We start from the raw sequence: 17110 nt of genomic DNA, 5'->3' as shown, positions 1-17110 counted from the left end.
GCTCCAGTAGTTATAAAATGTGTGCAATTAATAAGCATCCTATTCATGAGGCCCCCTCTACAGTAGAACATTCAATATAGCCATATCCTACTCACAGGGCTGTCATCTTAATGCTGGCCGGCCGGGCAGACGAGCGGCAGCGTCACGACTGACGTCACATGCCTGCGCCGCCTCCTTCATTCAGAAAGTAGGCCGGGCACATGACGTCAGTCGTGACGCTGCCGCTCGTCTGCCCGGCCGGCCAGCATTAAGATAACAGCCCTGTGAGTAGGATGTGGCTGTATTGAATGTTCTACTGCAGAGGGGGCCTCATGAATAGAATCCTTATTAATTGTACACATTTTATAACTACTGGAGCTGGGGGCCCGAGCACAGTGAACGCACCGGCCCCCAGCTCCTCCTCCCAGTCCCTCCCCGCTATTTTCTGCCGATATGTACAAATATCGGCCGAAATGGATTAGGCTCATTTTCGGCCACCGGAATTTCGGTGCACCCCTAGTTCAGATAATACAACCGTCTGTTTGTTCTATCTGTAACATAGCCAAGACGGATCCGTCTTGAACACCATTGAAAGACAATGGAGGACGGATCTGTTTTCTATTGTGCCAGCGAAAACTGATCCGTCCTCATTGACTTACATTGTGTGTCAGGACGGATCCGTTTGGCTCAGTTTTGTCAGACGGACACCAAAACGTTTTGGTGTCCGCCTCCAAAGCGGAATGGAGACTGTTTGGAGGCAAATTGATGCATTCTGATCAGATCCTTTTCCATTCAGAATGCATTAGGGCAAAACTGGTCCGTTTTGGACCGCTTGTGAGAGAGCCCTGAACGGATCTCGCAAACGGAAAGCCATACAATTGTAGGTGCATAGTGCTGTACATGTACTGCATGATTCGTTAAGGGCTGTTTCACACGAGCGGATGCCGTGCGTGACATCCGCTGCGTGAATGACAGCCAAGACCCGATGCGGACAGCAGAAGCGTTAACATGATTGATAATGCTCTTTGCCTCTCTGTGATCTCTTTACTATGAAATCACGGTGACAACTTTATCTCACTGTGATTTCGTAGTAAAGAGATCACAGAGAGGCAAAGAGCATTATCAATCATGTTACTGCTCCGTGCCTCTGCTGTCCACATTGGGTCTTGGCTGTCATTCACGCAGCGGATGTCACGCACGGCATCCGCTCGTGTGAAACAGCCCTAAGAGGCTGACCCTACATCTAACATATCTGAAAAACCTGTCTTATAGAGATCGCCTTGGCGTGCGGCAGACGGGCTCAAATGATTTTGTATAAAATTTATTTGCTAAGCATCTCTAAGTTATTAGCATAGCATTTGCAATGTAATCTACTTTTGTACTTTATTTGCTTTGTAGAGTGCTGTTGCACTAGATGTTTTTCAGATATACATTTGCAGCCACAAGCAACGTGCCCCTGCGCATTGGGATGTGCTGACCCCTACATCTAACATATGAGATGTCAGGAAGGGGCTAAGATATGGTCTGGTTTGTGCTCCAGCAGTAACACATAAAACACTATATAGGTTTGGTGTGGCTGCATTTGTACCCACCCCCAACATAAAGTTATCGTGCCATTTATACCACAAGGTAGATTACACGGCAAATTGCCCCAGAATGCTGGTACTGGAAATGACAACCCATCCCGCAAAAAACAAGCCCCCAAATAGCTAAGAAAAAAAACTTTTAAAAAAGGTACAACTTTCGCAATGCGGAAACGCTACTGCCAGAGGTTAAAGAAAAGGTAACATGTCGGTAACAGAGCCAGTCACAGCATAACGCACTGCTGTCAATGTCCAATTCCACTATGGCCGCCTCACCGCTCCCCCGCCCCTCACGCTGTCAAGCGCGTCTCCGTGTGTTTGTCCCCGCCCACACGTCAGAGGAGACCTCCCTCTACCCCTCGGGGTGGAGCTTCGCTGCTATGGCGCGCCGTTGCCATGGTAGCGCAGACGCTCTCTACAGCCGGGAGCTCTCTGCTCCCCGCGCACCCGGAGAAGCGTCCTGCTGAGCTCCCCTGCATATCGGCCACCGCTGGGCCACACTAGGAGGACAGGCAGGAGAGAGAAGCCACAGCAGGGGACAAAGGGCACAATAAGGTACGGTGGTAGCTGGGAGTTTCTGGACTACCCCTTTAAATAACCCTTTGCACATAGTCCACCATCTATGAACATACACATATACATGAATCTGCTAAATTGTATGTGACAGAGCACACATCCCTCCATGTATTTCTCTGCTCATTGATTGGATGTTCATCCTGACTGTGCCTGTGTGCTGGGAGGGGGAGTGGAAGCAGTGCTTGCCTCAGTCACTGTGCACAGGCACATCCTCAGGCTGCACATCAGCACATTGCTCTGTCCTAATTCCTATACCATTGTGGCTGTCTTGCCTCTGGAGTGTCATCACCATCTCACCCTCCCTGACTGTTTCCTAGGGGGGAGGTAAAAAAGGATTGGAAGACGTGAAGATGGCGACAGGGATGAGCTGGCATCAGCAACAGCATTACTACGGCGGAGGGGCTTCTACCAGTACTGCCAAGTTCGTGCCCTCCTCTCCGGGGGTGATGGCACATCAAGCTGGACTGAGTATGGAGTACACCGCAGAACTGCACCTTAAGATGAGCAAGAAGATCGCGCAGCTGACTAAGGTAAGCAGAAGGGGTTAATGCCGCTGGAATGCATAGTAGCGTCGGCCTCTACGGCGCTGCCTCCTAATGCCATTCATGAATGGTGAGCTGATATCATCCTGAGCTTGCTGATGAATGATTGCCGTGTTTCCTTGTGCAGTGAGAATATCTGTGGAAGGAGTTCATCATAGTAAGTGTGAACTTGTACCAATCATCTATTATATGAGATGTCTCTACCAGCGCCGCGCCATATCGCTTGGAGTTTACAGTAATTGTTTGTGCTTTTTTGACTGTCCCCTCTTTGGAAATAACTTCCATCTAGGGTGATATTTGTCACTGGAAGTCTTGCGTCAGTAATGGCATTGAGTGATGCCAACTTAGTGCGGAACGGATGCGGACCCATTCTGCGGACTTGTGAATGGACCCTAAAAGGGTTTTCCACCTAAAGGGGTTTTATATCATCAGTATCAGATCAGCAGGGGTCCGACACCCAGCACCACCTCCGGGGTGCACCGAGCCTTTCTGCTGCCTGAAATACAGGTTCTTAACCTAATCCCTTTGCCACAATGAAAGCGCTCATTGCCCATGGTGCTTCCGCTGCCCCCCTAACCTGCTGCTGCCTGAGGCGATCGCCTCACCTAGCCTCATTGGTGCTGCACCCCTGCCGATCAGCAGTTTGAGGAGGTTGCAGTACTAGGCAAGCGCTGCTCCTTTCTCACAGCTTACCAAGCACAGCGCTGTACATTGTATAGCGGCTCTGTTTAGTATTACTACACAGCTCTATTTACTTGAATGGGACTGAGCTGCGCCTAGGTCATGTGACCGATGAACGTTACGCCAGTGGCTTAATAATAGGCACAGCGCTCACAGCAGTGCCGCATCCTCCTTAAACAGCTGATTGGCGTGGTCCGGCAGCTGGATCTTAGTATAAAACATTTGGACACCCCCTTTAACTATATATATATATATATATATATCTATCTCCTATCCACAGGACATATGATAAATGATCTCTAGGGGTCTGACCCCTGGGACCCCCAGCAATCATGAGAACGGGAGTCCCTGAGTCTCGTGTGTGAATGGCTGATCGCTGTACTTGGCCGTCTCTCAGTTCTCTAGAAATTAACGGATTGGTGGTCCCGCATGCGCAACAAATCTCCATTCACACAGGGACTCCCATTCTCATAACTGGTGGGCTATCACCTATTATAAGCCCTTTATAGAAATGTATACTAGGCGGTATTGTTTTTACTCTATTCACTTGTTTTTATAGTCGGCTACGCTTTGGAATACAGGTGGAGGCCAACATATACCGGTCATTGAGGGGTTAAGTCTATGCACGTGGTGGTGTAAATGCTAGGAGATTCTTCAGACGTATAAGCAGATAGCGCCCCCGAGACCTGGTGTGAATTGTGCTAATGGAGCAGAGTATTACCCTGCTTTCACACCTGAGCGTTTCTCAAATGCGCGTTTTACACGCGTTTTTGTCGCGCATTTTTATGTGCGTTTTTTGTAATAGTAAACGCGCGTTTGACGCGATCGTACGCGCTGTAAAACGCCCAGGTGAGAACCATTCCCATAGGGAAGCATTGGTTTTCATGTGTTGAGCGTTTTACAGCGCGTTTGAACGCGCTGTAAAACGCTCAGGTGTGAACTTAGGGTTAGGGAGAATTGAAGTCTCTCTGTGGAATACACTGCAGATTACAGGCTTCCACAGCACACCATTCACAAACTATAGATCTCCCTACTTAATGACAGATTAGTAGAGCAACCGCTGGGATGTTTGAAATCTGCAAAATCCTTTGCTTCATTTTATTGCTGTGGAGAAAATCCAGAAATATTGTTATGAGTTCATGCACACGACCGTGATCGTCCCAGGAAACACGGTCCATGTGTCTGCCAGATCTCCTGGGCTGGCCGCGGCTTCCCCGATCAACTCACTGTATCTTAAGTGTTTTATGATATCAGATCGCGGAATCCAGTCCTCCCTGCTGGGTTTTATTTTTCCTGGCTGCAGCAGTGACATTCTGTACACACCAGGTCACCACTGCAGCCAATCACTGGCTTCGGCAGTCACATCCCATATACTGTTGAGGCCGGTGATTGGCTGCACGGTGACAAGGCGTGTACTGAACATCCAGCCAAGAAGATGATGTCAGCGCTGGAGAGAAGGGGTATGACGTTGTGTTATTTTATGACATTTAATGTAGCTTCCCCCTTTAAATTTGAGATCTTATTTTTTAATATACCATTTGCAAATCTCACCACGTGAGGAGACCCTAATGAAAAGAGGACATTCCCTGGTATTATTTTACATACCGTGAATAAGCCTGGCCCATTTGGGATTGTCTCATGAAGATTTTTATTTTATCACCTATATAGCGCTCATATATTCTGCTGCTCTTTACAGCCATTACTATTTCTTGCTGCCCCCAGTAGAGCTCACAATCTAAATGATATGTCTTTGGAGCGTGGGAGGTAACCCACAAAGCGCAGGGACAACACACAAACTCCATGCAGATGTTGTCCTTGGTCAGATTTGAACGTAATGCTAACCACGGAGCTACCTGCACCAGGATGCCCTGTCTATATTCTCTAATACGGCATATGGACATCATGGTGGGGGGAGGTCCTCTGCTAGGTGTCCTTTTTATGAGTCATTGTATTACACGACCATTCATCTAAATCAAGGATGCTCAACCTGCGGCTCTCCAGCTGTCACAATGTCCTCCTGTAGACTGATAGCTGTAGGCTGTCCTGGCATGCTGGGAGTTGTAGTTTTGCAACATCTGGAGGGCCGCAGGTTGGGCATCCCTGATCTAATTAGTCATCATGTAATACTACATTTCACCTGCAGGGGAAAAGCCCGACTGCCTGCAGCGTCTCTTGGCCGTGAGCGGGATCGGGATCGGGGGCTTCCTTTTGAGACCATTGATCTGTCTACTGGGTGAATTGACTTGATCTCATGTAGGTGCAGAGCCTCCTATCTCTTCAGGACAGATGATCCGGGGAGAGCTTTGTGTGATACACCTGGCTTCCCCGCTGGAATGCTGAAGACACAGGAGACCAGTTCCTGCCTGTCCTTTATCAGGGAAGATGGAGACTTGTAGACGGCCCTATTGTGTGCTGATAAACCTGGTCATGCAGCGTGCACGCCGTATATCTCAACACATTTATAGGAATCTTGGGGAGACGGGCGCTGATTTGTATAAATGCACATTAGCCAGAAGGGAAATCTTCGCCGTCTTCCCATCCAGGCTCAGCTCGGGGGGCTCTTACTCAAATGCACAAATTATGCTGGCAGTGGAAGGAAACCCAGATTAATCGAGAAATGTTAATATATGTAAAGCCGAAGCGGCTGATTTATCCATATACCGGTCCGCCACTTCATTAATATTACTGTATGTGGTTAAATATAGACCCGTATTAGATTGGACGAGCGCCCTTCACATTCTGACATCATCCTGTCAGACACTATGACCTAGATATATCAAGGGTACTAAGCATTAGCTCTTATTAACTCCGTGCAGGAGCGATGGCAGACCGTATCTTAAAGGGTTTCTGTCATCATTCGCGATGTGCTAATGTCAGCTGAACCTAACTAGCCTACTTTTATCTGTGCCCCCGTTACTCCAGAAATATAACTTTTATAATATGCTAATTAGCCTCTAGGAACAGGGGGGGCGTTGCCCCTGCTCCTAGAGGCCCCGTTCTCCCACCTCTGGCCACGCCCTGTTACACCAGATTGACAGGGCCAGGCAGCGTTGGTCTCCTACTGCTGGCCCTGTCTGCTGTGTAAATCTCGCGCCTGCGCCGTCCCATTCAGTATTCGGCGCAGGCACAGTGAGTGAAGGGCGCTTGCCGGCTGCCTCACTGCGCCTGCGCCGAATACTGAGTGGCACAAGATTTCTCCAGCGCACAGGGTCGGCAGTTGGAGGTGAAGGCTGCCTGGCCCTGTCAATCTGGTGTAACAGGGCGTGGCCAGAGGTGGGAGAACGGAGCCTCTAGGAGCAGGGGCAATGCCCCCCCTGCTTTTAGAGGCTAATTAGCATATTATAAAAGTTATATTTCTGGAGTAACGGGGGCATAGATAAAAGTAGGCCAGTTAGGTTCAGCTGACATTAGCACATCGCTAATGTCAGCTAGTGTAATAGGGTTAATTCTGGTGACAGAAACCCTTTAAAGAGTCCTCCTCTGGTATCCACCACCTCTGCCGCACTTCATTCCACTGGACTTTTGTAGTATAGCAGGTAATGCCATGAATCTGGATGACAGTATGCAGACCAAGTGGTGTCATTCATTAACCCCGAAGTGTCTGTTACTAACAATATGAAAATGCATACATAGGCCTTCAGAGGCAAAGAAAGATTTATCAAACTGGTGTAAAGTAGAACTCGCGTAGGGGCCCATAGCAACCAATCAGATTCGACCTTTCATTTTCCAAAGGAGCTGTCCAAAATCAAAGATGGAAACTGATTGGTTGATATGGACAACTAAGCCAATTCTACTTTACACCAGTTTCATAAATGTACCCGATAGTTTACCTGCTACTTATTATAGCGTCACTTACTGATGGTATCAGTTCTGAGAATATGGAGAATTAGACGTTATATATAATAGATAGAAGATATTAGATAGAAAAATAGATAGATGATAGAAGTGGAGAGCATAGCGGGTATAGCAGCACAATATATTACTGCCTGCCATAGACTGAGAGGAGCCTGATATACCATGGACTCCTATACCCCCACCCTGGACGTGTCCCCACCCCCCACCCTACCCAATTATTTCCCACTTCCTTTGGCAATGCTAAAATGTATTTAGTCCTGCCAATAAAGCTGATTTGATTTGATAGAAGATATTAGCTAAATAGATAGATAGATAGTATGAGATAGATATGAGATAGGATATATTAGATAGTTGATAGGAGATGGATACACTGTAGAAGATATTAGATAGATAGTATATAAATACTTATACTAAATGTTAGATTTGTTACATGATTGTGCTATAAATTGTATATATTTAGAGGAGAGCGATTAACTATTGGTTGACCATTAAAGAAGTTAACGGGGGAGATTTATCAAACTGGTGTAAAGTAGAACTGGCTTAGTTGCCCATAGCAACCAATGAGACTCCACCTTTCATCCAAAGGAACTGTGAAAAATGAAAGGTCGAATCTGATTGGTTGCTATGGACAACTACTACCTGATATTACAGATATTACCTGCTTACACAGCAGTAGCAGGACACTACAAGACGCTGGATTATGGGGTTTGCTGCAGTGACTTCCCTGGGGAAAGATGATACTGGCTGGCCTCTCTGTACCTAGAGGTCTCCTCCACCACCCAATGTGTGTGTAATAATAAACTGGGCGGTTTATTAAATAATATACCCAGTTTTATACAAACGTAGGCTGGTATCTGTAAGTAGTGCAGTCAGTCTACTGTGCCATGTACCTCTTATGTATGGGATGGGGGCACTAAGAGCCCATCTTGCTCAGGGGCGGATAGGCCATAGTTTTTACAGGGAAATTTCCCAGGGGGCCACCCAAGCCCCCATCTCTGCTGCTGGCTGGTTACATAATAAGCTCTCATTGGTAATTAACGCTGTGTGAATCAGGTTCTTATGTACCCAGCCAGTGACATGCCCTCCTGAATTCAACTATGTCCCGCATCTAAGCCCCCTGCTCCATATCTTAATCAGAGATAACTGGAAGAGAAGGAGAATGGCCGCTATTGATGGTCAGCTCAGAGGGACAGCTTTTGGGGCAATATATTGTGCGGCACTGTGGTATGTGGTATTCTGCGCTATGATATTGCTGACCCCCCTACCTTTGTTGCCCCTGTTCCTGTCAATTTAGACCCTCGTACAACATGGGCCACTTTTAAGTATTTTTTTTCTAGGGACACTTTAGATTTCCAATCCGCCCCCCAACCTCCCCGGGTGACCCGGGATTCATCTGTTCCCCTGTGGGCCAGTCTGAGCCTAAAAGAAGCCATACTCACTTTACCGATCTTCTGCTTCGTCTGTTCTAATGACTTCTGGTTCCCCTGACGGTTTCTTGTCCCTCTCCAAACACAGGAAATGTCCGCTCAGCCAATCACTGGCTTCAGAGCTGTCCTGCCTCAGCCAGGGTGATTGACCACATTGTCGAGAGGAACCAGCAAGCAGAGACCAGTGGGAAACCAGGAAGCATCAGAGTGGGAGCAGTGGGGGATTAGTGGAGTATGTTTAGATTATGTATTTGCTACAGCCTGGAGGCTGCTGGACTATTGGGCTGAGAAAGCCGCACCTGAGACAGTGTGTGAACTGTGATGTATAGGTGAGTCAGAGAGACACGTCATATGTTTAGTTAGAGCCTAGACGGGCAAGTGTTTATTATTTTGTGTGGCTGTCACACGCGATGAGTTGAAGCTGCGACTTCATAACCTGTTTTGCTGAAACATCCGAGTTTGGACATTCTACCCTTGTCTGGTGAAGTAATCTGTGATGGCGACTCCCTAAAAGTAAACGATCCCTTACAATTCTCTTACACCATTTTGAGCTTTTTAAAAAGATTGTAATTGTTCAGCCTTCTTTAATATGTAGACAGAATGTACAAAGAGAGTATCATAATAAAAAAAAACTACATTCACAGGTTCTTATTAGAAATTCCTGTCTCAGTTGAGCCCACATTGTGGGACAGTTGTACCATTGCTTGGTATGAAGAATGTGCTTTCTAAAATGCAAATCATCAGAACGTGTTTAGTGCAGACATTGAACATTTCAGAATGCTGGGAGATTTCAGCTCTGAAGCCTCCATATTTGTAAATGTAGTGCTTTGCTATAACACATGCTGTAACTCAAGAGCACAGTTAAGGAGTACAGTGTATTCATATTCAAGTTACTGAACTATGGGTAGATGATTTTTTTTGTTTTAATGAGCAGAAATTATTTTATCATACATGGCTGAAAGAGTATATAATTGCTGTATTCATGGCTGTTGAGTCACATTGATCTATCGATCTATCTGACTATCCACATATGTATCATATGCTATGTTCTAAAAGGCCTATATTTATCTGAAAACAGTGATAACTAGCAGGGCTTCCCAATTCCACAGCCCTGATTTTGACATGCTGATATTGTATAATAGGTAGGTTATGGAAAGTAGACATCTGGTCTAGCAGAATGTACATCTGGCACCTGACAAGCATTGTAAAGCATACAAGGGCTCCATAGTAATAGTTGTACATCACTCCATGTGCCGCCATGGCATGGACATGAGTACAACCTCCATGCCATGTACAAGCAGGGGAGCACTTCATAAGCAGGAGCCTATTTAGAATACCACTCAACCATGTAATAAAGAACCTCTATAAAATGCACAAATGAAGTAAAAGGGACGACTGTAGTCCCGCACAGCTACTCCCGTTCAGAAGTCATAACCGTGTTGATTGACATATTTACATATGCTATATTATTGTAGTTGGCTTTTACAAACATACACTTTGATAGTATTGCATTTTTTATTGTGTGAATATATATATATTATATTTTATAAATGTATTTTAATATGCAATTTTGTATTGAGGTACGCATTTTTGTAATGTAGCCTTAATGCTGTTAATACCATCAAAGTCTTTTTAAATACTGCTGTCATGTTGAAGATCGGTACAATATTGAAACACATTGGCCCAGATTTCCTGATCCTGTAGATGGTGTAAACTTAGACAGGCAGTCTAGACCTGCACCAGATTAATCACAGGGGCTCTGGCTGGGTGATAAATCCGGTGAAGGAATAGACTCCAGCAAACCACATTGAGAGCTATTATCCACAAATGGAGAAAACGTGGAACAGCGGTGAACCTTCCCAGGAGTGGCCGGCCTACCAAAATTACTCCAAGAGCAGATCGACAACTCATCCAGGAGGTCACAAAAGAACCCAGAACAACATCTAAAGCACTGCAGGCCTCACTTGCCTCAGTTAAGGTCAGTGTTCATGATTCAACAATAAAAAAGAGACTGGGCAAAAATTGTATCCATGGGAGAGTTCCAAGGCAAAAACCACTGCTGACCAAAAAGAACACAAAGGCCCGTCTCCCATTTGCCCAAAACATCTTGGTAATCCCTAAACCTTTTGGGAAAATATTCTGTGGACTGACAAGACAAAAGTGGAACTTTTTAGAAGGTGTGTGTCCCACCAGATTTGGCGTAAAACGAACACAGCATTTCAGAAAAAGAACATCATGCCAACAGTCAAACATGGTGGGAGTAGTGTGATGGTCTGGGATGCTTTGCTGCTTCAGGACCTGGATGACTTGCTGTAATTGATGGAACCATGAATTCTGCTCTCTACCAGAAAGTTCTGAAGGAGAATGTCCAGCCATCAGTTTGTGAATTTAAGCTCAAACATACTTTGATTCTGAAGCAGAACAATGACCCGAAGCACACCAGCAAGTCCACATCTGAAAAAAACCTAAATGAAGGTTTTGGAGTGGGCTAGTCAAAGTCCAGACTTAAATCCGATTGAGATGTTGTGGCATGACCTTAAACCGTTCATGCTCAAATATTGTCCAATGTGGCTGAATTAAAACAATTCTGCAAAGAAGAAAGAGCCAAACTTTCTCCACAGAGATGTGAAAGACTCATTGCCAGTTAACCCAAACACTTGATTGCATTTGTTGCTGCCAAGGGGGTAACTTTTTTTCCCTTTATAAATAAAATCATAATTTAAAAACAGTATTTTTGTATTTACTCAGGTTATCTTTGTCTGATATTCAAATTTGTTTGATAATTTGAAACATTTAAAGGAGTTTTCCCATCTCAGACAATGGGGGCATACCGCTAGGCTATGCCCCCATTGTCTAATAGGTGCGGGTCCCACCGATAGGACCCGCACCTACAATGAGAATGGAGCAGGGAAATGAAAAGAGGGCGCACTGCGCATGCGCAGCCTGCCTCCATTCATTTCTATGGGGCCGCCGAAAATAGCTGAGCGTTGGCTCGGCTATTGCCGTCTGCCCCATATAAATTAATGGGAGCATGGGCCGTGCATGCGCGGTGCGCTCCCATTCACTTGTATGGAAGCAGCGCTTGGTGGTGGACGGAAATCTGGGGTCCTCCAGCCACAGCGCTCCCCGCTTCGTTCTCGTTGTAGGTGTGGGTCCCAGCGGTGGGACCCGCAAATTGTCTGAGATGGGGAATACCCCTTTAAGTGTGACAAATGTGCAAAAACAAAAGAAATCTGTAAGGGGCAACTACTTTTTCACAGCACCGTATGTACACTTTAAAAAACAATTATTTTGAGTACTTTCCAGGCCAGGTGCATGAGCAGGGTGCCCCTATAATGTAAAACCTCCGCTACACATTCTGTAGGGTCCCCAGAATATGAGACACCGTAATACAAGTAGAATGCTAATTATAAGCATATCAAAATATTACCTTTAAAAAACAACCCGCCTCAGCAATGAACTGAATAAAAGGTTACAAGCACTGGTTCAACTATGAATGAAGGCTTAAAACCATCGTGCAATCATTTTTGTGCGATAAATGCCAGCACTCGTATGGTTAATTGGATGTAGACTGTTGCAGTGAGCACTGAGGCAGATCTGGGAGCAGATGATGAGATTGAGGTTGACACTGTTTGCTCTTCTATAATTACAAGGATATTGTTTCCTTGCTGTTGATAAGCGTCGGATTGGCCAATGTTTCAATTAAATGACTTATTCAGTTCAACGTGTAGCAGGTTAGAAGATAATGATTTGGTAATTCTGTCTGTGGATTCCCATGATATACAGCACCCAGTAAGTGCACAGCAAAGCATGATGATTGCTTCTCTAATGAGCCATTGCACTGCAGCTTGCTGCTCATGGACACACCAGGGATACGCAGAAATGAAAAGAAGGATAATTGGACAGGTAAACGACAAAATATTAAAGGGGATCCGTCCCCAGATATAAATGACCTGGACCAATTCCATAGCGTTCTATAAGCTGTTAATATATCACTCTCTAAAATGTCACCGCTGCGGCCAATGATTGGCTGCAGTGGTCAGGTGTGACCCTGTCAACAAGGACGTTGATTCCAAGAGATGTAGTAGCTGCGGAGGAGGCCGTGGAATGATGGAGTTGGGACCCAGTGAACCCCACCGCTGGTCCGGCCACATCTAAAGGGGTCTGATAAAATTTTACAGTTAGATAACCCCTTTAAAGGGGTTATCCAATCCCTATAATGACCCCCAGAATGCCCGGGCCCCTCCTCTAGTGCATACTTACCTGCTCCCCAGCACCCACTTCCCTCCGGATCCCTGCACTGCTGCATCTCCCCGTTGCGCGGATCAAAACTTTCAGGTGACAGGGGGAGCAGCCAATAGCAGGCCGCGACGGTGACCAGCCTCCTTAGCATTGTAGGTGACACGAGATGCAGCGGCGGCCGTGCAGGGATCCGGAGGGACGCGGGTGCTGGGGAGCAGATAAGTATGCTCTAGAGGAGGGGATGGCGCATACTGGAAGTCATTATAGGGATTGGATAATCCCTTTAATTCTGAAAGCTCTCTGCCCCTTAGGCTGGCTTCACATAATTCCATCAGCATGGTCCGATGGAAGAACAGACTGCCAGAATTCACTGTATCCAGCGTATATGTCGGCTTTCTGCCGGACAACAAAATGCTACGCGCAACATTCTTTCTCCGCCCGAAAACTGCCATATATGGCGGAAAGCTGCCAGATGCCATTACAGTGAATGAGAACTGGCAGTGCACGGTTGTATCCGGCTTTGCCAGATACAGTAAACTCCGGCAGTCCGTTCCACCGCCAGAACAGACTGCCTGAGTGTAAAAGCGCAGATGTGAACCCAGCCTTACAGGTAATGTTCCCTGTGTTCAAATGGCAGAGGAAGTATCTAAAATGGACCTATTAACAGTATGTGGAGCAGAGTGCCCAGAGGAGTAGGTCAGTGTTGGGCAGCTTCAGCTAGTAACGGCATAGCATGTTCAGGGATCTATATTTGCCTAGACTTTCCTTTTAAAGGATAATTTGTCTTCATGATGAGACAAATGTATAAAATATAGTCAGCAAATAAATAGTTTTTTCCTTTCTGTTATCCGTTGCTGTCACATTTTTCTGTTTGCCTCTTGATTCATGTCATTATCCTTGTTTTGGTTGCAGAGAACATGTATTTAATTAATAATAGATATTGCCGGGAAGACAAATGTGTGCAATTTGAAATGTTTATCATGTATTTTATTTTTCAGTTTCAAATTATATTTCTGAATAGTATTGGATATTATGCCAGGGGAGGTTTCAAGAGCTGGCAGCCTGGCGCTGATTCACATTTTGGCTCTAGTCTACCTCTTTAGATGTGTCAATATCAATTTGACATGTATTCAAAATGCAATCTATTTGGGATTTCTGGGTTCCCCACAGTGGTTTTTCACCCTGCTCCAGCTATGACCAATCAACATGACATGTGACCGCTGCAGCCAATTACTGACCTCAGTGGAGACGATATATCAGCACAGGAGTGGCAGGAGATTGAGTATTTCTAATTTTATTATTTTATTGCATTATAAGCTTTTCGTATAAAAAATTGAGGGACTGGGAAAACCCTTTATTATCTACAAGCCTGCATGGTCATATAAACTAAACATGTTCCTTATTTTTCCTTCCTCCCATGTCCCTGTCAATCAGTGTGAGTTTTCTCCTATTGTAAGACGGGGTCCACTCAAATGTATTACAGACACTTCCACATTTTGCATGTGTCACCTATCCGGATTATGGGTCTGACCTAAACTCACCGCCTCATAGATCCCTATAAAGCTGTAACTTGGGGGTCTGTAAACTTGCGGTTGGACAAGGTTAGGCTACTTTCACACTTGCGCTTGATCGGATCCGTTCTGAACGGATCCGATCATATTAATGCAGACGGAGGCTCCGTTCAGTACGGATCCGTCTGCATTAATAACTTAGAAAATTTTCTAAGTGCGCAAGATGCCTGAGCGGATCCGTTCAGACTTTCAATGTAAAGTCAATGGGGGACGAATCCGCTTGAAGATTGAGCCATATGGTGACCTCTTCAAGCGGATCCGTTCCCATTGACTTACATTGTAAGTCTGAACGGATCCGCTCGCCTCCGCACGGCCAGGCGGACAGCTGAACGCTGCAAGCAGCGTTCAGCTGTCCGCCTGTCCGTGCGGAGGCAAGCGGAGCGGAGGCTGAACGCCGCCAGTCTGATGCAGTCTGAGCAGATCCGCATCCATTCAGACTGCATCAGGGCTGGACGGAGGCGTTCGGGTCCGCTCGTGAGCTCCTTCAAACGGAGCTCACGAGCGGACCGACGAACGCTAGTGTGAAACTGAAATACAGATGCATTATATGTCCGTAATACACTTGTTTAGACCTGGCCTTATTCCCCATCTGGTTTCCAGCAACGTTCATGGCAGTACAGGTTTCTGACAGGATTATTGGAACATGTATTGAATTAGGATTGCACCAGGTATAGAAGTGTCTATACATTTTTCGATACTTTGATACCCAGTTAGGTTCAATACTGACTTTTTCAGTAGAAGGCTGTGGGGTAGCGGAAGTAAGAGTGGAGAGAGAGCGCTGGGAGGAGTTAGGACCTGGACCTTCTTCCATCCTCATGTCAGACCGCTGAGCTGCTGATAAGAACATCCCGCTGGCAGCAGAGCTTACAGGACAAGCACTAGGGGCTGGGCCATGCCCCCTGTATGCCCGCAGCTGGTGCCTTCTGCACTGCACCCTTTACCGTAACTTTGACCTCCATGTATTCCCAGTGGTCTCCGTTCACATAATATATAAGATATTGAGGTCCAAAATGTAGATGATATGAGGTGACTCCCTGTAGTACACTGTAATATACAGTTCAGACCAAAAGTTTGGACACGCCTTCTCATTCAAAGAGTTTTCTTTATTTTCATGACTATGAAAATTGCAGATTCACACTGAAGGCATCAAAACTATGAATTAACACATGTGGAATTATATACATAACAAAAAAGTGTGAAACAACTGAAAATATGTCATATTCTAGGTTCTTCAAAGTAGCCACCTTTTGCTTTGATTACTGCTTTGCACACTCTTGGCATTCTCTTGATGAGCTTCAAGAGGTAGTCACCTGAAATGGTTTTCACTTCACAGGTGTGCCCTGTCAGGTTTAATAAGTGGAATTTCTTGCCTTATAAATGGGGTTGGGACCATCAGTTGCGTTGTGGAGAAGTCAGGTGGATACACAGCTGATAGTCCTACTGAATAGACTGTTAGAATTTGTATTATGGCAAGAAAAAGCAGCTAAGTAAAGAAAAACAAGTGGCCATCATTACTTTAAGAAATGAAGGTCAGTCAGTCCGAAAAATTGGGAAAACTTTGAAAGTGTCCCCAAGTGCAGTCACAAAAACCATCAAGCACTACAAAGAAACTGGCTCACATGCGGACCGCCTCAGGGAAGGAGGACCAAGAGTCACCTCTGCTGAGGAGGATAAGTTCATCCGAGTCACCAGCCTCAGAAATCGCAGGTTAACAGCAGCTCAGATTAGAGACCAGGTCAATGCCACACAGAGTTCTAGCAGCAGACACATCTCTAGAACAACTGTTAAGAGGAAACTGTGTGAATCAGGCCTTCATGGTAGAATATCTGCTAGGAAACCACTGCTAAGGACAGGCAACAAGCAGAAGAGACTTGTTTGGGCTAAAGAACACAAGGAATGGACATTAGACCAGTGGAAATCTATGCTTTGGTCTGATGAGTCCAAATTTGAGATCTTTGGTTCCAACCACCGTGTCTTTGTGCGACGCAGAAAAGGTGAACGGATGGACTCTACATGCCTTGTTCCCACCATGAAGCATGGAGGAGGAGGTGTGATGGTGTGGGGTGCTTTGCTGGTGACACTGTTGGGGATTTTTTCAAAATTGAAGGCATACTGAACCAGCATGGCTACCACAACATCTTGCAGCGGCATGCTATTCCATCCGGTTTGCGTTTAGTTGGACCATCATTTATTTTTCAACAGGACAATGACCCCAAACACACCTCCAGGCTGTGTAAGGGCTATTTGACCATGAAGGAGAGTGATGGGGTGCTGCGCTAGATGACCTGGCTTCCACAGTCACCGGACCTGAACCCAATCGAGATGGTTTGGGGTGAGCTGGACCGCAGAGTGAAGGCAAAAGGGCCAACAAGTGCTAAGCATCTCTGGGAACTCCTTCAAGACTGTTGGAAGACCATTTCAGGTGACTACCTCTTGAAGCTCATCAAGAGAATGCCAAGAGTGTGCAAAGCAGTAATCAAAGCAACTTTGAAGAACCTAGAATATGACATATTTTCAGTTGTTTCACACTTTTTTGTTATGTATATAATTCCACATGTGTTAATTCATAGTTTTGATGCCTTCAGTGTGAATCTACAATTTTCATAGTCATGAAACTAAAGAAAACTCTTTGAATGAGAAGGTGTGTCCAAACT

At 45.7% G+C, this 17110-nt stretch overlaps 1 protein-coding gene across 2 annotated transcripts in view; it reads left to right on the top strand.

The window, feature by feature from the left end:
- The first annotated feature begins 1992 nt into the window (after positions 1 to 1992).
- FAM184A (family with sequence similarity 184 member A) overlaps positions 1993 to 17110 on the top strand; it is a 185006-nt gene continuing 169888 nt past the window's right edge. The window contains exons 1-2 of one of the 2 annotated variants that reach the window (XM_044291911.1): positions 1993 to 2117; positions 2456 to 2668. In XM_044291911.1, coding sequence (XP_044147846.1) covers positions 2489 to 2668 — 180 coding nt within the window. In that variant the 5' untranslated portion in view covers positions 1993 to 2117; positions 2456 to 2488. Of the gene's footprint in view, positions 2118 to 2427; positions 2669 to 17110 lie in introns of those variants that run through there. The other variant, XM_044291912.1, reaches the window with a different exon arrangement.

The sequence above is a fragment of the Bufo gargarizans genome, chromosome 4 (assembly GCF_014858855.1).
Source record: "Bufo gargarizans isolate SCDJY-AF-19 chromosome 4, ASM1485885v1, whole genome shotgun sequence".
NCBI classification, from domain to species: Eukaryota; Metazoa; Chordata; class Amphibia; order Anura; family Bufonidae; genus Bufo; species Bufo gargarizans.
Note: the sequence above shows the minus strand (reverse complement) of the source record. Positions and strands in the feature narration are given on the sequence as shown.